Source organism: Mya arenaria, chromosome 3, assembly GCF_026914265.1.
Source record: "Mya arenaria isolate MELC-2E11 chromosome 3, ASM2691426v1".
NCBI classification, from domain to species: domain Eukaryota; kingdom Metazoa; phylum Mollusca; class Bivalvia; order Myida; family Myidae; genus Mya; species Mya arenaria.
The window spans coordinates 34,708,293-34,732,149 of record NC_069124.1 but is presented as its reverse complement, the minus strand read 5'-3'; the positions used below and the strand labels follow the sequence as shown (position 1 = coordinate 34,732,149).

At 34.1% G+C, this 23,857-nt stretch overlaps 1 protein-coding gene across 3 annotated transcripts; it reads left to right on the top strand.

Moving 5' to 3' along the window:
• The first annotated feature begins 641 nt into the window (after positions 1-641).
• On the top strand, positions 642-22,053 carry LOC128227852 (organic cation transporter protein-like). 3 transcript variants are annotated; one of them, XM_052938750.1, is made up of 11 exons: positions 642-736; positions 5,765-6,251; positions 6,876-7,107; positions 7,521-7,710; positions 8,512-8,644; positions 9,090-9,190; positions 10,393-10,610; positions 12,954-13,074; positions 14,500-14,572; positions 15,772-15,865; positions 16,609-22,053. In XM_052938750.1, exons 2-11 carry the CDS (start codon positions 5,865-5,867, stop codon positions 16,767-16,769), a joined length of 1,710 nt encoding a protein of 569 aa, XP_052794710.1. In that variant the 5' UTR covers positions 642-736; positions 5,765-5,864; the 3' UTR covers positions 16,770-22,053. The 3 variants fall into 3 exon arrangements, with proteins under 3 accessions (XP_052794710.1, XP_052794711.1, XP_052794709.1); XM_052938751.1 differs by having other exon boundaries at positions 698-835; XM_052938749.1 differs by lacking the exon at positions 642-736 and adding an exon at positions 743-879.
• The last annotated feature ends 1,804 nt before the right edge of the window (positions 22,054-23,857 follow it).

The window sequence follows — 23,857 nt, the reverse complement described above, 5'->3', positions numbered from 1 at the left end:
AAGTCCACTATGTTTCTTTTCAAATATCATAAATACACATTTACTTTAATTATGTTCATCTCCAGGTGTTTGCATAATTTGTGACTTCTTGTACTGCGATTGGAGGCAGCTATGTTTGATGCTATTGGTATGAGGTATTCAGCTAGCGTAGAATTTACAATTCTAAAAGTGCTGATACATAAGCCTTGATGATAATTTTAAGATCACACAGAAGTTTGTCTATAAATCATAAATATAACCATGTGGACAATATCCCACCCTGATAGACCCTATAAGGAAACGGGAATGGCGCTTAGGAAACTCCGCTCACGATCTGAGATAGAGTCTAAGAAATAAAGTTTATTTCAGACTGAAATATCAAGAAAATACTTATGTCATTTCTCAATTTCAAAGAACTTTTTCACATATAAGCATGGCATGATTCAAAATAATAAATGTTTTGCTTGTTCTAAAATGGAATTTCCGTATGTACCTTGTTGATTAGCGCAATTGCTCAATATCTAAAAAGATAATTCCAGAGAAAAATAATGTACTTATAACTCAAATATGATAAATTATATTCAAGCCAATCTTTACTCTTATATATATATATGCTGTAGTTGTTCTTTTACCGTTACGTATTTTAGTATCATTTACCGTTGCGCAGTTTAGACGTTTGTAAATATTGCTCAGAAATGATGAAATTAGGACGTTCTTGCTCAAGAGCACGCAATACCACAGTTATATTATGCCTGAGGTAATAGTCGACATCACCAGACAGTGTTGAGTTTCCGAACGAAATGAATATCTCTGATACTGTGGTTATTTCGATGGAATATACTTCAGTTGTAAAAATGTAATACATTTTCGCGAACTGTAACTGGAGAGTGACTTATCCTGGTAATAAGTGCCTGTTGTATGAATAAATTGAAACAAATTGTCGTTCTTAATCATAGTGTAAATTTATTGATACTTATTGTTCATTTCAAAGCTCCATATAATTCTTATACCAGTAAGACTATTGTGGCACACCCCTCTTTTAATTGTTGACTTGAGTCTCTCAGTTAATTTTGAAGAAGATATGATGATTTATAAACTTTTTGAACGTATTATTATTATTGTATTATTCTTTTCTATGCTTTCCTGAGCATAAATCAATTAAGTTAATTCTATTCAATAAATGCGTGATATTGTAACGTTCCGCTGTAGAAGGAAGTGCATTCATAGTATGTTCATAAACATACAAAAAAAATGGAAATAATAAATTGAAATTGTAAAAAAAAAAATAATGCGTTTTTCGCAATAACAAACATACCTGATAACCAAAAGTTGTTTAAATTTAGCACACAATACTTCACAACGAAATTTGCATATCATGTGACTTCCACATTGTCAAAAATACTAGATTATCTTCATGTAGATGTAGATTAAATTGGCGATTTTTAAACCACAGAACATGAGTTATCTTCATACTTTTTATCGTTATAATGAACAATACAATTAAACTATTATCTGGAATGCGGAAAAACAACTGATGTTTATCACAAAAGAAATAGTGACAGGAAAAATATTCACACTTACATGGTACTCAACACCTGCATCACTCCAATCCAATTTAGTTCTCAACAACACAAAAACTGAAAAAGAGTATGACATCATTATGGTAAACAAACAAACTTGTGGTGTTATATCTTAAATTTGTGGATATCAACAGGCAATTAATGAATATTAGTTGAAAGGTAAATTAATAACCGAATGAGATATAGATGTATTGTTTTATTGAATATGTCTTCTTTCTCTCCTCACCAGGAAATGCTAACGAATGTGAAAATGATTGATTTTTATAAAAAAATAACTGCAAATCTAATTATTTTCAATAGTAGCAAGGTAGTAGCAAAGCATACAACTCCGAGCATGCTTTGAGGCCAATAAAACAACACAATCACCGGTGATACTGGCAATAAAACCCTCGGCGGAAAACGAGCAACTCGGCAGATTTTAGCGAGGAAAGCGGTTACGTACTTGGCCGATGTCCGTGATAAATTTAAGAACCCTCAGAGTGACCGAGGAAAGTGGTAGTTCCATGTGGAGTGTACTGTATATTCATGCCCATACTTAATATCAAAAATGCAGTCCCCTTTCATTACGCATTTCTTATTTATTTAGTCTTCATCCGATTTTGTTCCACCTTTTTTTTATTAGGACAAGGGCCTTAAATATAATGAAAAAGTCGCAAAATGCCTAAGATTGTGAAAATGCTTTGCATGTGTCAGGTTTATTATGTTTCAATATCTAAACTCCCGTGTTTGAAGCATTGTGAATTTGGAGCTTTTTTATGAAAAATGTACACTTTGAGATATTAAATTATTGGTTGAAATATGGCCTCAATTTCAGTTTAAAAACAAGAATGTGTGCCCATCTCCATTTGAAAGCTTATAACTATTACATTTGGGGTCTTGTCAAGTGAAATACATTCTATTTAACTAGGTGAGAGCTTAATTCAATTCAATCAAGTTTGGATTGATTTTTTTTTTTAAATGTAAACATCAATGGGAAAATTAATTAATATCATTCTGTAATTTGATTCTGTCATAAGCCCTGGGTTGGTATTCATAAAACATCTTTAAGTCATTAACAAACCTTAAGTAAATTATCCCACTGGTCCTTTTCTATAGCAACCTGATATAATCTGAAGTACTTTATAATACTTAAATACACACTTTTATGTTAAAAACACTTGATACCTTTCTTTTAATATGGCTTCAAAAATGTTAGGAAATTGTCTTAGGTTAAGAAATGACTTAGGAAGTTTTATGAATACAGCCCCATGGCCAAGTGTCTTGAAAGCATGCTTAGCCTTAACTATTCACATAATGCCCCCCCCCCCCCCCCGGTCCAGGGGTAGACTAGGGACAGCCAGGGAAATGGGCCGTGTTTTTACCTTCCAGGTGGCCCCGCAATGCGGTGGTTTTTAACTTCACGTCCAAAATAGCAGAGAATAGGCCTTACCTAGGATCCCTGGGGTGGGGAGGGGGGCATTTGGCGGGGATTTTACCAGCAGTTTGTTTCAACAGGGTGGGGATTTTACCTGGGTTTGACAGGACCGAAAGTCAAAGTCCCTGCTATTTCCCGGCCCTGGGGAAGGGGCCGTGGTTACAATTGGTGCATAAGATGGTGGAAGGCAGTTTATTATATGCTGTCTTTAGTTACTTACCAGGTCTTCAAATGTTTTTACCACATACCTATAATGACAGGGGTTCATTGACTTCTTTTGAAATGAAAACAAAAATTCTGTCATACGAGTTTTTCATTATAAAAAGTATGATATAACAAACAATGCAATTTATTAACAATCAATGCAATTTATTAAAATGTTATCAAAAAAACAAATATTTGAATAAAAAAAGTGTTATCAGCTCTAAATTAGCAAAGGGTCTTGTAGGCAGTACCAACTAACGAAAAAAATAAATCTGACAAGGTCAAAATGAATTGCTAACACTAGAGGCTACATTTTGTTTGGAAAGTGTTTTCATTGTCATGAAACAGTCTTAATGTTTAAATATTTTTTGAAAATGGGTCAGCTTGAAACAAGCCAAATTAATACTTGATGATGATTAAAGGAAAAATAAAGAACCAACTCAATGTATGTGTCATTGTGTAAATAGAGGATTCAATAACCAGCATGTTTGGTCACATGTATTTGCCATTTAATGTTGTTAATAGGAACAATAAACGCAACGAATAAATGTTTATTTATTGGAGATATAGAACATTACCAGGGTTCCCTCTGGGTTCTGAAAAGTTGTCGCCACTTTTCCGCCGGGGGTTAAGGGGCCGCGTAAGGCTCCTTACTGGTCTAGGGCAGCGCCCTTATGTTAAGCAAACAATGTACTACTAAGACTTCCTCACTTCTTCACTTCCTGTATGTTTAATTGTTTGAATTTAGCCTTTTTAGCCCAATGCATGCCACAGTTTCTACCTTATGTTGTCAAACTTATTCAGAATATGTTGATAATTGATGTTCTTGAATTGAAGTTTGTTCATGTTTGTAGTTATGGTTCTCAGGTCTGCAAAATGGAAGCTTTACAGTTTTGGCCAAAAGATCAGAACAAAGACTCCAGTTCCCAGCTCAAATGTCAAAGACAAAGTTTACTTAAAACTTCAAACCATGCCAATAAATGTCGCACTTAAAGGTCAAGCCTCATGCAAACATTTTTAATTTCGAGCCTGTTATGATTTGAAATAACTTTAAAGTGTCAGCATAGATCCACATTTTGTTAGGACAATGTCAGTACCCCCCAATAATTGTTCATGTGAATTTTTATTCATATCAATTTCTGTGAAAACTTATGTATAGAATACATCAAAAAGTACCACCATTTCATACTAAAATTTCCCCGACCCCAAATCCCCTTACCACATTAATTTTATAACATATTTTTCGGTTCTGGGGGAGGGGGTGCCCTTAACAAAGTAGCACCTCCCCAAAGCTGTGCCCCCTCTTACTCCAAATGCTGTGTTTGGCCTTGGCATACAACATGAAGCAGGTCATGGTTTGAAACACAACAATACAATGAAAACTATGGGACCAGCACTGTAGGGAAACATTCCAATAAAAGCTCTGTCTAGATGCACACGGTGAGGGCCAAACATGAGCAAGAGACACATGCACATTTCTTTAAAATTAAACTCGGTATCGTTTTTAGGCCATATTGTTTTCGACCTTTGTTTATCCTTTTTGGTATATTAAAACAATTATATTAGATGTGTTAAATCTTATTTGGGAGCAATAGTGCATCTTTAACCATAATTGAATTAAGTGGTAACACGCTGGACTATCAATCCAGGGGTCACAGGTTCGGTTCCCCGTAGCATCACAAAAAAATACTAACCGTCTTCCGGGAGGGACGTTAAATGGGGGTCCTGTGTGACAGTGCTATACACTGGTGCACGTTAAAGAACCAGGGTAGCTCACACCAGGGTTACATTCTGTCTGTGCACTATGCTCCAAAAACCTAAAATGACTAACAATCTTAATGGAGCACTTGCCGAATTGGCAAGGCCCGAGTGTGACTATAAATAAGCTTACCCACAAAACGGAATTGCTACCTTATGAGATGAAAGTAGATCGCAGAAAATCTTTTAGCATTCACCAATCATTTAATATTTTTGCAATTTCAGCTATTAAATACACGATTATAATATTGTTATCAGTTATTAATATTTTCCATAAAATCCATTATTTAGTAAGTAGTTGAGGGTTTTTCACTAAACATTTATGTTTGTTATACATGTGTATGTATTGATTTTGAATATTAGAGTGTCACTTTAAGGTTTTGCATGTAAGCACATGTAAGTCAATAACTCAGCAACTAATTGATGTATTGCATTGAAACTTAAAACAATCAAGTATGATAACTCTATCTTGCATATAATACATATAATTTTGCCCCTTTATTATTTGACTTGGAAGTTCTGGATAAGGTTTTGCATTTAATCTTATTTTACAGTGATCCATGCATGTTTCACTAAAACTTTGCAATTCTTATCTTAAAAGCGGCGGAATAGTCGAGCGCGATGTCTCTGTGAAATCTCTTGATTGTTCAGAACTCAAGGGGATTTTGACATTTTTGTTCAGAATTCCAGGGGATTTAACATAAGGGCAGGGATTTGTCTTTGATCAGCATTTTTTCCCTTTTGCGCAATCATAATCTTACTTTTTTCTACATCCAATAGGCATTTATGAATTTATTTTAATGAGACTGAATCTTTTATTTTGTTTTAGGTGTTGGTGATTTTGAATCTTCCTACTTTCTGACAGAGAATGCCCAGTATATAGAGCATCAAATGTATAGATAGCACACCACCCTATCCATCGCATCACAATGTCAGAATATGAAGATATACTCAGAAAGATCGGCTCGTTTGGGCCGTACCAACGGCGGGCATTCATTCTTGTTAGCATGTTTGAAACCCCACTGGCCTGGGCAATGCTTACACCAATATTGCTCAACTTCAAACCCAACTGGTACTGCTACGATTGGCCTGCGGTTCAGGCCTTTCTGCTCAAGGATAACCTCACTGGTTACCAGTTAGAAGATGCTCAGGCAATAACTAGTCTTGATAGCTATGAAGTTTATCAGTATTATCACAGTAACTACAGTGCTTATATAAATTTGACTAACTTCCGAACAGAAAATACTTGTGGACCAGACAATGAAGTATGTCCTGGATTAGTTTTTCAAGAAGGAATTAGCTCAATAGTTTCACAGGTGAGGATTTTCTTTTCAAATATCAATTTTAGTGAATGTAAATGCCTTTCCTTACAAAATTGAGATGTGAGCAGTTTTCTTTTCTGAACTATAATGTGCTCCGAGAGCATTCTCTGATTGGCTTGTATATGTGCAGGCTTGATAGCTCAGTCACTTTCATTTTATGTTCTAAGATCTATCTGTAGTTTTGTTCATTATAAAACAGTGTATATGGCCTGTGTACAAATGTACATGTATATTCAGAATTGTAATCTCAAAAAAGCAAAACTGTCAAAGGAATGTCTAGTTGGTTGAAATGTACATGTAGTCTAAAATAAAGTTTAATGGTGAGAGTGTTATAGGTGTCCGCCTGTCACCCAAGAGGTTGTTGGTTCGGGCCTCACAAGTGATACTTTCTCATTGCCTCTCAAAAAGGACACAGTACTGGCTTCTGCCTAGAAAACAGATTAGAGAGTGATTCATAGTAGCTCTCAGCTGTCTTTACAATGGAGGAAAGATTTTAATTAGTATGAACCAAAGTCTCATTTTTCTATTGAGGAATGTATATTTGTGCAAGTATAGTCATTATTGCAGGAACATTATCATTATTATGTACTGAACTAAACCATGACCCTCTTGCTACAGTGGAAGCTAGTGTGTAACCAGGAGATTCTAGCGGACACTATCACATCCATCCAGATGGCCGGTGTCCTGATCGGGGCGGTTCTAACCGGTCAGTTAGCTGACCTTTTTGGCCGACGTCACATCCTCTTCATCGAGCATGCCATCCTGGTGATCATGTGGTTCTGTAGCGCCTTTGCTGGCTCTTGGGAGGTGTATGCTGGCCTCAGATTTGTTATCGGTGCTCTCATAGGAGGTAAACCCCCCTACCTTATGAGCAATGTTGAATTGTCAAAAATGTTAGGTTACACATTATGTTAATGCATCATGGAAACTGTGACTTCTCAAATGATTAAGAAATTGAGTTTATCTAGACATTTAGGTTAAGTAAGACAGTTAATTAATTCAATGTGTGGAAAAAAGGTCCAAAAATAGTTGCACATTTCATACTAAAGAGCAAGAAGAAAAACAATATTTTTCAGGTATTCAAAGATACATTTGAATACATATGTTTTTGATCTACACAGATGGTTTATATATAAATATACGTTGACTAATTTGAGTGTATGCAGATATATTGTAGAAAAAATGGTTAAAATAAATTTACTACTCAGAACAGTCTCTTCATGTCTTCATAATGCAAGATGACTTAAAATGTTCCTATTGCAGGCGTGTTAGTGGTGAACTTTGTCCTCCCTCTGGAGCTGGTGACGCCGGAGTGGCGGACCTTCTGTGGGTGTATTGGACTGTGGGCAGTCGGACTCATGGCTCTTGCATTATGGGGATACCTCATTTCTGACTGGCAGTACCTTGTTATAGGAACCTCGACAGCCTCCTTGTTTATATTGATGTCTTGGTGGTAGGTTTCTTTTGCCGTACATCATTATGATATTTGGAAGTATTGGTGTTGTTTAAAGCCCACAATATTATTTATAATGTAATTATGCCCCTTTTGAAAAAAACAGGGGTATATTGCTTTGCACATGTTGGTTGTTTCGGTTGACCAAACCTTGACCAATTGATAGCTAGAGTATGCTTATTGTATAAGTGTTTCTATATAACATCACTGTTCAGATTGTCCTTATATTTGGTTATAATGAAATGAATACATGTAGCTTTTATAAATATGTTCCCGTCATTTGAAAGGGGATGAGGCATCTATAAGTTTTAGTGTAGAAAATATTTCCATGGATTACTTCAGGCTAAATTTCCTGAAAAAATATTAGGTTTTTAGAGTAGATGGAAATAAGGAGTGTCTTTTAGTTTTATCATATTGTACATAACTAGGGTTTTAGCTAAAAGGTTATGGATGAGTGCTGCACCCTGTTCTTTTTTTGTAGCACCTTCTGCCCTCATGGAGACCAGCATAAACACCTTCCTGCCTTCATGCTTAAAATAATCAAATATTTCTTCTTATTTTCATTTTTACTTAAATTATGATACTCAATGTTATATATTCTTTACATATTTGGCATTTGAAACCTAACATTACTTCCATTAAGCACAATTTCTACATTTACTATGAAGTTCATGATGTTCAAATTTTTTACAGCCCAACAAAATGTGCACCTTTCTCCCTTAGCAACCTGTCCCTTTTCTGTAGCGCTCTGTCTTTTTAAAACCTTGCTAAAACCCTAACATATCTCATGTGATATTTAAGGTTTGTGCCGGAAAGTCCTCGCTGGTTACTCAGTAAAGGTCGGATAAAGAAAGCAGAGAGAATCCTTACAGCCATGGCCAAGTACAACAACAAACCAGTGCCAGACTTTTCCGAACTCAGAAATTATGCTAATGTAAACTATAATTTATACGTCACATTTGATTAGTGTTTGTTCTTACTAATTTGAGGCCAAAATTCGATCCCATTCTCAATGCAAAAACATGTTCCTATTTCCCCAGTATGTAAAAAAATTTTTTTCAATTTTTGAAAATAATAAAAACAGTGTTTTTTAAAGCAGGTCATGCCTAAAACAAGGTTATGCTTTGGAATTGATGATCTTAAGCCTTATGATCTTTAGTGAAACAGGGCCCATAAGTAAAACTTATGTCATAAAAAAATCAATACATCTTCATATATGTGCATTTACTTGGGGTTAGTACATACCATGAAATTGAAGTGTGTTTTTTATGATCAAATTTCAAGTTTGCCCAAGATCACATTGCTTAAACTTACACTTTTTTCCCCAAACATGTTTGCCATTTAAATGGCATAATTGATGTATGATTATCCCCTTATAGGCTGAGATGCATAGAAGGGAGCAGGGCCAGAATTACAGCTACTGGCATTTATGTAGCTCCGTGAAAGCCACCAAAAATGCTGTTATTCTCATGTATGGCTGGTAAGTATTTAAGGAACAACAGCCATTTCTCATCGCCTTTATCTCTTTCTTTTGTATTTTAACAAATTTGTTGAACCAACCCCTGCCATTCCATTCAACATTCAACAAACTTGTATATAATAGTAAGTGGTCAGGAAATGTACTGTAAATGATCGTGTATAGGACACACGAATAGATAGGAAGCAGGCAAAAAAATACGTGAAAAATCGAGAGAAAAAAACTTAAAACCTCTAATACTAAATTCTATACTTCAGTATTTGGAATATAATGGTATTGATTAAATATGGAAACAAAAATAGCTATGATAAGGCCTTCTGTGTAATGTGCATGTTACCTTAAAATATTTTCATATTCTTGATTGAAGGGAATCTAATAAGTGCTTGATTCTTTGATAACGCAACATATCATAAATTCTTAAGTGTTAAAGTACTGCGTACATCCATAAACCAGTGTTGTGAAATAAACACCCCAATTAATTTTCAAGTCTGTGAAGAATGCAATGAAGTAAAACAATAGTTTTAAAGAAGTTTTAAGGTATTTGATGTATCATGATGTAAATTTTGGATGCCTGGTGACCTGATATTTTTGTTTCATTTGAAAGGGTTTTATGAGGAGAGAATGCATTTTTCAAAAATTATCCAAAAATAATAATTTTTCATACTATTAATCAGTAGAAGTATATATTACTTATAGTACATGGGGTCACCAGGCATAAAAAGCATTAACATTACAACCAATGGCAAAATAAAACATTTTTTATGGTACATTGGATACCTTGATGCTTATGTTGACTGCTCATATTTAAAGATGCACTCTTACTCCTAAATAAGCAGTACCACAATTAATACAATTGTGTTAATTTAACGATACTTAGGAAGGATACTGTGTTTAATTTGAAAGAAAGGTGCGGAAAACATGGTATTTCTACCCTATGAGTTGATAGTTGATCACTGTAAATCTTTTAGGACCCACCAGTCATTTACTATTTGTGCGTTTTCAGCTATTAAATACACGGCTACATTCTTGTTATAAGTAATTTCTTCCATAAATGCATTATTTAGTAAGTAGTTAAATGTTTATCACTCTATAATTATTGTTATACATGTGTAATTGGATTGATTTTACATGAGTATCACTTTAAGAAAAACATTTGTTGGTATGAGTTAATGCAATATGTTGCACATCATTCTTCTTTCCCATAGGTTTGTATCCAGTGCAGTTTACTATGGCATGAACTTCAACACGAAGAACCTAACCGGGAACCTCTACCTGAACATATTTTACTCCGGGCTCGTCGAGATCCCCGCCCTGCTGTTTGTGGTGTGCGTGCATAACAAGCTGGGTCGCAGGCTAACTGTGTCCCTGCTCATGTGTATCGCAGGATTCTTCTCCTTCTCCATACTCATATTAGATCTCACAGGTACTAGTTTAGTGTGTCATGTGCTTATAACTCTGAATTGTATCATTGGAACCTTCTGGCTGTGTACCTTGATAAACTTTTTAGTAATAAAAAAGCGATTAGATGTGAAAGGTAGATTCTATAACATTATTTAAACAGGTTCTTTAGACTTAAGTGCGTTTCAAAAGATAAAATTAATAAGGCTTTACTTTATTGATAAACGTTTTGACAAATGTGTGGTTGGACTCAGTATTCACTGAACTTTCCAAGGGCTTAGAGCAAAACAGGTGTAATTCAATGTAGAAATAGGTGTTACAACAGTCTTTTGCTAAGCCCTTAAATTGTCAGATTTTTGTTTAAAGATATTTTAATCTATACGTTATCTGCCTTTGTTGGTTTGTGACATTGTGTGTTTTTGGTAAGACCTTAAAGGCACACAATATAGGTTGATGCCAAAATATTTATTTTTGTAATTTTTAGCTCGACTATTCGAAGAATAGGTGGGCTATACTACTTGCCCCGGCGTCGGCGTCGGTGTCCGGTTAAAGTTTTAGGGCAAGTTGGGATTTTCACTTATAAGTCCAATACCCTTCATTCAATTGACTAAATTCTTAACATAGTTGTTCAGGGCCATCACATGATGAGGTTAGATAACTCCATATTATTCTTTACGCAGATTATGGCCCCTGATTGACTATGGAACTTAGGTTAAAGTTTTAGGGCAGGTTAGGATATATTAATAACTTCTATATCCTTTGTTCAATTGACTTAATACTTAACACAGTTGTTCAGGACCATCACACAATGAGGTAACATGACTCTATATTATCAGTAATACAAGTTATGGCCCCTAATTGACTTAGGTTAAAGTTTTAGGGCAGGTCAAAGTTTTAGGGCAAGTTGGGATTTTCACTTAAAACTCCAATACCCTTCATTCAATTGACTTAATACTTCACACAGTTGTTCAGGGTCATCACATGACGAGGTTAGATAAATTCATTTTATTCTTTACACAGATTATGGCCCCTGATTGACTATGGAACTTAGGTTAAAGTTTTAGGGCAGGTTGGGATATTTATTAATAACTTCTATACCTTTTGTTCAATTGACTTAATACTTCACACAGTTGTTCAGGACCATCACACAATGAGGTTACATAACTCCATATTATCCTTTATACAAGTTATGGCCCCTGATTGACTTAGGTTAAAGTTTTAGGGCAGGTTAAAGTTTTAGGGCAAGTTGGGATTTTCACTTAAAACTCCAATACTATACCATTCATTCTATTGACTTAATACTTCACACAGTTGTTCAGAGCCATCACATAATGAGGTTAGATAACTCCATATTATCTTTTATGCAAATTATGGCCCCTGATTAACTATGGAACTTAGGTTAAAGTTTTAGGGCAGGTTGGGATATTTATTAATAACTTCTATACCCTTCATTCAATTGACTTAATGCTTCACACAGTTGTTCAGAGCCATCACCCAATGAGGTTACATAACTCCATATCCTGAATACAAGTTATGGCCCCTGATTGACTTAGGTTAAAGTTTTAGGCAAGTAAAAGTTAAGGGCAAGTTGGGATTTTAATAAAAAAAACTTCTATACTGTTCATTCAATGCACTTAATAAAATTCAAAATTATTATTTACGACCATCTTACAACAAGAAACATAACTTCATTTTAACCTTAAATTCAAATTATGGCCCTTGAATTTTTTTTTTTTATTTAATTTCTTTTGAAAGACATATTTGTATATTCTTAACCACATTTTCATAATGGTAAATCAAGTTATTTGAATGACTTGCGTCATTGTTCGGGTGGGCTGGTAGGAGGGCAGCATCAAAGTCACCTTATGTATCGAATAATTTTAGTTAGGTTTGACATACAGAGACCAAACTTGTTAATATTACATCGTTATTGTATTCACTTCTATGTCAAAGCGGCGTAGTCTTACGACGGCTCTTGTTATGATTTTTCAGGTTTAACTGATTTGACCATTTTTTCGAAGTCCTCATATTGTTGTAGCCTTGGTTTCGTTGTGTGCGGTGTCGTCTGCATTAAAAGACTTTAAGCTTTGGCCATAACTCAAAAACAGTTGATGTTAGTTGATGTGCATTCTTACCATATTTGAGTAAATTTCTGGTTTAATTTTTGTTGTTTATCCCAGAATGTATGTCTTTGTAAGCTTGTGCTGGTTTCACAACACTATTAATGTCTATTATTTTACACAAACACTCATTAAGTTAACAAAAAATCCTTGGTTAACAGTTTAGATACTGAACTTCAAAGACATTTTTTTTAATAAAACTTTGATCCAGTTTTATCTCTGTTAATGGTCATAGTTTCATATTTCAGCTGGTTTGGAGAACCTGCCTACACTGACTATAGTGTTTGCCATGATTGGGAAGGCAGGGATCTCTGGAGGCTGGGCTGCACTCCAGGTCTTCTCTGCTGAATTGTTCCCCACTGTTGTCAGGTATGCACAGGAATATTTGTCTTTCTTTCCATCCACATGTTTGTATATCTTTTCTAAATGACTTTAGAACTGTTTCAGATTATAAGTATCTTCCATGGCCGAGAGTGTAAGATAGATTCATTCCGCCCCAAGCGTAGGGTGTTACGCGGAAACGAGGTTTACCGAGTTTCCACAAAACACCCTGCGCGGGGTCGGGATGAACCTATCTTACACAAGCTGCTATGGTAGATGCTTTTTTTCCCACCTCAATTAAACAAAATTAAGTAAAAATGTATTTTTTGCTGGAACTCTTTTGTGCTTAGTGAAAATAATTGAGTTTGGATATCGATAATTCGTGGATGTCATGGATATGCGCGCAGTGATTCAGATTATGTTAATAGTCAAATCGGTCTTTAAATAGTTCTAAGGAGAGTGAAGCATTATTTCTTGAAAGGTGATTGAAAACTGTTTTATGGTGACATTTGAAGGGAGAAATAATTAATTGGCATTCTAATTATTGCCACAAGACATTGTATCCATGATGCTACAGAAGGCAGTCTTCAACAAGGGAGGTAATTACAATGTGGTGACCATTAAAAAGGAGTTCCATACGGGCAATTATCTTCGCCCGTGGGCAAGACAAGAATTTCTAGAATGGTTAAATTATTGGATCTACTTATCTGAGGTGGGAGAAATTAATTTCAAACTTTGTAAGTTTGCTAACAGTAACAATACGCTGTGATATGACTAGTTATGTACTGTGAAATCATTAATGTTCGTGGGGCATTAATGTTCGTGGTTTTCGTGGGTTGGGTGAACCACGAATTCAAGATCCCACGAAATATAAACCCTTTATTCACTTTTTCAATTGCCTTGTTACGTACATACTCTAGTATATTCTTTACAGAGGTCGACAATATACGCACCTTTTCGGTGTTTTCACAGTTTGCAAAATTCTTAATTGGCATTCAATGGCTTCCCCTATCTGTATTTATGATCAGGGTACATCTTCTTTTATTACCTTTATTCCCAATTAAATCGATAAGTGACATGGGTATATGCACTAATTGGCATGTCGTACCACATTAGCGAGTGTCATAAACCCAGTGACGTAGAAGACGGAAATCACGGGCCAGCGCGTGGATATTATGCAGACGATGTAGGACGATCGCATCTTCGATTTTTTTTTTTTTTCAAAAATGAAAATCCACGAATTCAAGTACCCACGAAATTGTTTTTTTTTTGGCAAACCACGAAATTTCATGCCCACGAACATTAATGATTTCACAGTAATTTAAATATTGTCAGATTAATGACCCCTTATAAACTAAAAAGAAGTTTGCAAATCAATTTACATTTCAAAGTTTTCAAAGGAATTGTATGAAACTGAAGTAGTGAGTATGGATTTTCTTGCATGATAAAAAGTTATGAACTTTTATTTTTCAGAAACATGGGAGTTGGTGCTTGCTCCTTTAGTGCAAGAATAGGTGCTATTGTTGCCCCTCAAATTGTGTTTTTGGTAAGTTCAACGATTTTTTTACTGATATATTTACTAGGGATGGCAACGAGTAGTAAAATTAATACTCGAGTACTCGGACAATCGTTCGATCGAGTACTCGGGTACTCGATTACTCGGAAAAATTGATTATGTGTTCGCAAAGACAAGATTGTGTATACATGTATCGTTAATGACGTATATTGTGTGTTGGTCGTATTATTGGTCATTTTCACCTTTAAAGTTAACTTTTATTACGTGTTTTAACAAAAAATGATATAAAAAAAGAAAACAAATGTTGTTTCAGGCTTTTAATTTGTCTTATTCGTTTCATTGTATACAAGTATGCACTGCAGAAACACGGACCTATAAACCATGGTTTATAGGTCCATGGCAGAAATGAACAACACTCAGAATTACAATGAACGAAAATTAATAGCATTCATAAAAATAGTGAATGAAATTCAATACGAAGTTCAGTTGTTCAGTTGTTTACATTTTTTTTTGTTTTAAATGATAGTTATTCGTACTGGGCAATTCTTATTTACCTCATTAATATTCATAATTCTTGATTTAAAATATCAACCAATCAATTGTGATAATCATTGCAAAAATAGTTAAAATACGCCCATTAAGAAATCAATTCTCGATACTCTTTCGCTCGTTAGCGTCCATTGTTTGGTGAAAGGTCTCTAATTGGTATACAATAGAATTGTGTAGGTGAAAGTACCGCTTTCAAAACTTCGCTAATTGACATAAGTGCTAATTTGAAAGGGGTCCTTTGTTGACACTATCACAACAACTGTCAACTAATTGATTGAGGTCAATTGTGTACACAGCGGGGATTACAGGGACCGTAAATTGTCCTCTTGGCAACTAACCAGATCTGATATTTTGTCTGTAAATCGTGTATTTGGTGATTTCTTTAGATTTTGTTTTTCCGAGTACTCGAGTAGTGATTTGGTACTCGAGTACTCGGACGTTCGATCGAGTACTCGGGTACTCGTTGCCATCCCTAATATTTACATATAATATCTACGTGTATATAAATTAGAAATATTTACATTATAATATCTAAGTGTATATAAATTAGAAAATTTGGACATAGAATGTCAGTGACCTTTCATTTTGCCATGCTTCTACCTAATTACATACCATGAAGATATTTACTGTTAACACGATTGTTTGACAAACTATAGGTATCTTCTCATTGTCTGTTGCAGGGTGGGCAGGATGCCGCTGCCTTGCCATTCACAGTATTTGGTATAATTTCCTTAATTGCGGGAGGATTAGTCTGGCTGTTGCCTGAAACCAGAGGTGGGTTGGGTCCAAGTGCATTGGCCATTTTTTCTTAACAATACTACAATGTTTTTCTGTGTATTTATATACTATATAAAATCACTGATTGAGCCAAAAGTCATATTTCAAGAGTGGCATAGCCATTGGTAAAATAATTACTTTTGGTGTGCATGAGATGAAATATATTGCAATCCTTTAATGACTTAAACTCTTATTCTGTTAATTATATGCCTAAAAGGCTAAAGAATGAAAGTAAATTGTAGTTTTATTCAGAAAAGCGCACCAAATTTTATTGGAACATAACCTATTTTTGGGATGTGACCTTTTTTGGAAATGACGTCATTAAAATTCTGTCCCTGTTCTGTGCAAGATGATGTTTGTATCAAATTGTTATTTCACTGAGCAATCTCTATAAATCACCGGAAAGCATATAATAATTTTTTTCTATCCCGCCTAAAAAATATACCCGAGTAAGGGCAACGGTCTTAAAAATGCTAGGTAGGGATAAAGTTTTCCAAATCCAGTCAAAACAGCAAAGCAAGTCGTGAACGCTTACCATGACTTTTCGGTATATTGTGTATTAAATGATTAATACTTTATTTTGTAATAGTAATCAACACAAATGGATTTTTTAGGCCACATTTATTTAAAAAAAACAACAAAAAAAACCAAAAAAACCCCAGAGTAAATCAATGTCCTTAAATAATTGTTTGCCAGCCATACAGAAGATGGAAAGATTTGCTCACTGGTATGTTTTGCAGGTGTTCCATTACAAGACGAGCTGATCATACGTCGGCCAAGTGAAATGTTGACTGCCAGCCCACAAGACACTGTGGACAATGGTGAAACAGATGCAGCCATACCATTACAGAGCTTCCACAGCATTGAACAAAATGGAGAGCATACATTACAGGCCACTTGATGATGGCATCGCATTAGACATTGTTTGCTTTGTTGCTTGTAAAACCCTTGTGTTATATGTCCTTGCATTGATTTTGTTATGAGAGGGAATGTTATAGTTACCTGTAATGTTGTTGAATCACAACTTTTTGTCACAATACTATAACTATCACAAGTATTTCTATCACAAGACCAGTTAAGTATCAGGATTTGTTTACCCTTGTATAAAATAAACAATTTTTTCAGACATTTTTCAAGGAAATATATTCAGACATAACTCAGATTAAGCATCTTAAGCTCTGGGGGAGCCAGATGTTAGTTGATTTCAAGCATTATGCTATTTTAAACATGACAGTCATTGCAATATGCCAAAACATGCATTCATTTAAACTATTGATAGTTTAGTGGACTTTCTATTTATATCTTTCCTAAAGAATTTCTACTGTCTTGGCCAAATTAATCTATCAACTAATTGATTTATAGTTAAACTCCAAGTAGGTATGTTTTGATTGTTATAAATTTGTTTGGTGGTTTGTTATGGACTTTTTATATTTGTTTTACATTGTGTTAATATTGTTTGCAGTGAACTGTTATTGTATACTCTTTGCAATGATTGACCTGGTTAGAGGATATTAATTTGTTTGTTTGTACATGTCTGTCTGGATTAGTAAGGGATGGGAACTGATAATGGAAGTGCACTTTAACAATTTCAAGTTATTCTATTATTAGACTTTTTTTGCATGATAAGTTAGACTATTATTGCAGGATAAGTTTGACTATTATTGAAGGATAAGTTGGACTATAAATGCAGGATAAGTTGGAATATTATTGCAGGATAAGTTGAAATATTATTACAATATAAGTTGGTATATTATTGCAGGATAAGTTGGACTATAAATGCAGGATAAGTTGGAATATTATTGCAGGATAAGTTGAAATATTATTACAAGATAAGTTGGTATATTATTGCAGGATAAGTTAGACTATAAATGCAGGATAAGTTGAAATATTATTACAAGATAAGTTGGTATATTATTGCAGGATAAGTAAGACTATTATTGCAGGATAAGTTTGACTATTATTGAAGGATAAGTTGGACTATAAATGCAGGATACGTTGGAATATTATTGCAGGATAAGTTGAAATATTATTACAATATAAGTTGGTATATTATTGCAGGATAAGTTGGACTATAAATGCAGGATAAGTTGGAATATTATTGCAGGATAAGTTGAAATATTATTACAAGATAAGTTGGTATATTATTGCAGGATAAGTTAGACTATAAATGCAGGATAAGTTGAAATATTATTACAAGATAAGTTGGACTATAAATGCAGGATAAGTTGGAATATTATTGCAGGATAAGTTGAAATATTATTACAATATAAGTTGGACTATTATTGAAGGATAAGTTGGACTATAAATGCAGGATAAGTTGAAATATTATTACAAGATAAGTTGGTATATTATTGCAGGATAAGTAAGACTATTATTGCAGGATAAGTTAGACTATTATTTAAGGATAAGTTGGACTATAAATGCAGGATAAGTTGGAATATTATTGCAGGATAAGTTGAAATATTATTACAAGATAAGTTGGAATATTATTGCAGGATAAGTTGAAATATTATTACAAGATAGGTTGGTATATTATTGCAGGATAATTTATGTTGTTATTGCATGACAAGTTTGGCTGTTATTGCAGGATGAATGAAATTGTTATCGCAGGTCAAGTAAGACTATTATTGCAGTATAAGTTAGGCTATTATTGTAAGTTGTTTTTGCAGAATATATTAAACATTTATTGCAGTATACATCATGCTTTTATTGCAGGATAAGTTAGGCTGTTATAATAGGATTCCATTGACCAAAATGTAAATGCATTTAACTATTTTTACATTTTACATTACAGTTAACCCAGGACAGTATATGACCACAACATTTTTTATTAAATACAACGTTAAGGACCTCCTTGATTTTACAATATCATACCAGGGTACTGGTAACTGTAAATCTGTTACACGTTTTTTATTGTTGAATTATTATTCACACTGCCTGTATGTCATTACCTTGTACGAGATGTTTTTCACTCCATGAAAGCCTTGTAGTTCTATTAAGTTGTATGGCAGAGTGGGTACTACAGTGCACTATCGGGGCTTTCAAATAAATATCGTGTATAATTGCTCACGTTAGAGGCATTAAATAATAGTGTTATAATTGAACTCACAATCAAATTGATACATGTTCACACATGGATACATCGACATATTGACATGTAAACATTTTCATATATACATGCATGTACACTAAGTCTTATTCATACATACATACCAGATCATATACATGCATGTACAGACGTTTATATATAAATACATGTACAGTAAAAGTGCCAATATAAGGTGTTGAACAAAACTATATTTGTTTTATTTGATCATATTTGCTTTCTGCTGTCTTCTTTTGTTTTTCAGTTTTTTTTGTTTGATTTAAGATAATATATCAATATTTTTTTTCCTTTATTGTTATTAAAAAATAGGTATTATTATTTTACATTTTCATAAACATTTTGTTTGTGTGCCTTCAATTTGCTGTTTTCATCATGTACACCATTTTTTTTTCTATTTATCAACTGTTTTATTGAAATGAAAATGAGTTGTAGCAAATTCCTATCTGACCCATGTTTTGCCAGGAATGACATTTAGTTCCTATACAATGTATTAATTCCTTGGTCACATTTGCTCTACGGCAAGACTACGGTAGCTGTAGGCCCCAGAAATCAAGTGATGCTTGTGGGGTGGCTGCAGGGTAGTTGTAAGGCGTATCTCTATATTTTACAGGTTGTAGGGGTGGCGGTAGGATTATAGCGGGATATAATACCAATTTCATATCTACATTTGCCGTAGCAATATATATACCATAATGGGGCTCAACAGCCGCACGGTCACCATATGGCCCCCTGGCGTCTGCCTTGGTCAAGTTTCTACGGCCACCTCAGGGACACCCGAAGGCAACTTTGTGTGATCACTTCCAAGGCCATACAGCAGGTTTTCTGTTTCCACAAATTCAAGGTACGCCTACGGCTACCCTTACTTTTGTGACTGCTCCAGTATGTAACCGTAGGAATGCCGGGTGAAATTCAAACCCATGGCTGCCGTGACAAATGTGACTAATGCATAAGCGAACAATACTGAAAAGTTTTTTGTGTGTGAAAAGCTGATTTTGAACAAATTTAGTGGTAACAAGTGAGGTACATGTATGGGAAAATACCTGTACGTTATTATTCATTAATATAAAAAAAATCCCAATGTAAGGAATATGACATTCAGTAATCTTAAAACAGGTTACGTTCACAATAAGGAATAAATATATGTATATCAATTTCAATTACATGTAGATCTGTAATTAATATAGTGTTACATATTTACATAGTGTAACATATTTAAGAGTAATTTCAAGAATGTAACAGACTTTTTTTATCATTATTTTTGCTGATGTAAATTTTGTAGTCAATGCTTGCCTCTAATTTTTGCTGATGTAAATTTTGTAGTCAATGCTTGCCTCTAATTTTTGCTGATGTAAATTTTGTAGTCAATGCTTGCCTCTAATTTTTGCTGATGTAAATTTTGTAGTCAATCCTTGCCTCTAATTTTTGCTGATGTAAATTTTGTAGTCAATGCTTGCCTCTAATTTTTGCTGATGTAAATTTTGTAGTCAATGCTTGTCTCTAATTTTTGCTGATGTAAATTTTGTAGTCAATGCTTGCCTCTAATTTTTGCTGATGTAAATTTTGTAGTCAATGCTTGCCTCTAATTTTTGCTATGAACCGCCAAATTTGTCAAAACATTGGGCTGATTGTTAGGAACTTTGTTAAAGTTAACAATGTTGTAAACGTGATCGTTGTTAACTTTCAAATATTTACTGCTCAGGAAGTTGTGCAGGATACACTTGCAATCTGCAGTATTTGTAACTAGATTTGACTCAATGATCTAGCCGTACCTGATTATTTTTAAACATGTGAGCACATCATCAAAATTTCACGTTTTAAAGTTAACAACGATGGCGTTAAATTGGCCAATTGTTTATATAGAGGAAATAACATGAGTGATTATTCAATACGGAATTTATTAAACATTTTCCTAATATTTCTTTTGGCAATTTTTTTGCGCCTATCATGCATTACTTTTGGCTTTTAATATCGACAATCCTTGTGCTGACAATTACAGGAGTATTCATTATTCAATAATAATGAAACTTGATTACAGTTTATTTTTGGCATGTCTCATTTAAGTTCAATCGTGGTGTAAATCGCCTCGGTAACAGTAGAGTTATGCCCTTTTTTTCGTATAACATAAACCCAGTAGGTTCAAGATAACTTAAGTATTTATTGTCCAATCATGATGAAACTTGGTTGCAGTGTTGATTCCACCAAGTTCAATTGTGTTGTAAATTGCCTCAGTAACACAAGAGTTATCCCACTTTTACATTTAAAAATAGTAGGTTTATGACTTGTGCTGACAATAACTAAAGTATTGTTTATCCATTTAAAATGAAACTTGGTGACATTATGGGCATGGTGTCATGGTCAAGTCTGGTTGTGAGGTCAGTCACCTCACTTACGCCCTAGATATGCCCCTTGTGTATAAAAATACAGCTGGCTTACCTATTTTTTAAAGGTATGATAATCAGACAAGGCTCCTTTTTATCTACAAAGTTATGCTCCGTTTAAGTTTTTATCACAATTGGTTTGACTATGATAGGCACTCCAAACATATGACATATCCAATTCCACGGAATTCTAGTTATTAATCTTTGTAATATTTGATAAAGTTCATATTGAATGACCATAAATGTGATATTCTACAGTATTTTTATCACGTATTGTATAATTTGATGCATTATAGTGTAAAATTGATAAAATTTCGCAATGAAATATTACGTACATATTTTAAACCCTATTCATATACAAAGTCATGTCAATATGCTTAGATTTCAGTTGGCTTGAATAATTACATGTACATTGTATAAGAGCATATATGTGAGCACATTATGCCTAAAGTCAGGCGAGCATGTCAGTGCCATCATTGCCATCTTGATGTTGTTTTCTGTAAGTATTCACATTGTACTTTTTTTTACATAACTCAGTTCTATGAACAATGTTAATACATGTAGTGGACTTTTATGAAAATGTATACCAAAACCGGTTCATGAAAACTATTTTATCTTTGAAAATGTTCCCATGTGATAGTAGGGAGAGATAGAAAAAAAACAAATGTTTGAATTGAGCAATAAATGAATAATCTTGTGAACTTCTGTTTTATTGCACTGGCAAGTTTAGTTTATACTAAGATATTTAAGCATAAGTAATCCTTTCCATCATAGAGAAGCCTTTTTTACATCTCTATTCTACATAGATACACCTTTTACTCAAAAGTTACTTTTCTTTAGTGTATTTATTAGGGGTGGCTGATGTGGCCATTTCTCTATGAATAAAGATTGAAACTATGAAAGGTTACATCTGTTCTATATATCCCATGGACATTTAACAGGGGTCATCCAAATTTGATATAACTTGGCACAAATGTTTATCCCAGTAAGGTAAAACATAAAGGGGTATTTACCTACTATGACCTTAATTAGTGTGTATTAAGATTTAGTCCATGTTTCAAGTTAAACTTTGGCCAACTGATAATGTAGGTAATAATCACAAATTAGTTCAAACCTTTTTTTGTAATGATTGTAAAGAAAGTTATATTAACTTGTATCTAGTCACTCTTGTTGGTTTTATGTTGCGTAAGAGACTAAGAGTGTGGTCTTGTGTTGTGGGGGAAACTGGAGAACCCAGTAGAAAACTTAGCGACCACCTATCAAACTGGCATGTGACTAGGACAGGAATCAAACCCAAGTCGCCTTGGTGAGAAGTGAGTGTGCTTACCACTATGCTAATCACAAATTCAGGTTTTATAATCTGATAGATTCATAGAACAACCAAGTCCAGTCTACTTTGTAACTTGAGCAGTGGTCAACCAAATACAATAACTTTGTTCAAATGTTCACCCAGGCACCACAGCAAGCATACCCAGGTATGTAAGTTAAAAGGTCAAGGTTGTACAACACCCTGGTCTGTTGTTTAATTAATGGTCAAGATCATAAAACACTCAGATATGAAAGAAAGGTCATGCTTATCCTACACCTTGGTTTAGTTGGTTTAAGTTCAAGATCATACAACACCATGATATGAAGGTAAAAGGTCATGATTATACTACACCTTAGTCTAGTAGGTTAATGGTCAAGATCATACGCATCCAGATATGAAGGTTAAAGGTCATGATTATACAACACCCAGGTCTGAAGGTTAAAGTTCAAGATCATACAACACCACAATATGAAGGTTAAAGGTGATGATAACACCTAGATATGTAGGTTTAAGGTCAAGGTTTTCTTTGGAACAAGGTTATTAAAAATTCACACGATCCCATTTGTCACAGAAACACAGGGTGTCAGCATCTTATCATGTAGGATTATTATCACTGTCAATTAAATTTGACACGTAAATTGAGTTTCAATAACTACTGGGAGGGAACATTGCATTTTCCCTTTAAAGCTCCACTCTCACAGATTTACCATTTTTAAGGTACAACTTTTTTATTTTGTGTTGGAAAGAGCAAATGTTTGCGTAAAGATCTGCAAACCAATGATATAAGATTGCTGACAAAAAATCAGATCATAGATTTTCATATTTCTGTTCGAAAAATAATGTTTTAATGCCTAAACCGTTTATACTGTTAAAGCAAAATGCATAAAACATCAATTTTTGAACTCAAATACATTTTTCTATTTATAGTAAAGACACCTTGGCCTTGACCCTAGGAACACCAAACGCAATCCCATGAAAGGTATCCATAAACTCTTCTTTTAAACCAAGTTTTGTTGAGATATGTCAAACCTAACTTAAGTTATTCAGTTTCAACCATTTTACTATTTTTAGTAAGTGACTTGTCCTTGACCCTAGGGACCCCAAACGCAATCCCATGAAAGATATCCATAAACTCTTCCTATAGACCAAGTTTGGTCAAGATATGTCAACCCTAACTAAAGTTATTCAGTTTCAAC

Excerpts from the sequence above, each read along its gene's own strand:
- LOC128227852 (XM_052938750.1), top strand. The coding sequence starts at position 5,865 with ATGTCAGAATATGAAGATATACTCAGAAAGATCGGCTCGTTTGGGCCG. Across the intron at positions 7,711-8,511 it reads TTTATATTGATGTCTTGGTG|GTTTGTGCCGGAAAGTCCTC; the intron begins GTAGGTTTCTTT and ends GTGATATTTAAG. Across the intron at positions 9,191-10,392 it reads GTTATTCTCATGTATGGCTG|GTTTGTATCCAGTGCAGTTT; the intron begins GTAAGTATTTAA and ends TCTTTCCCATAG.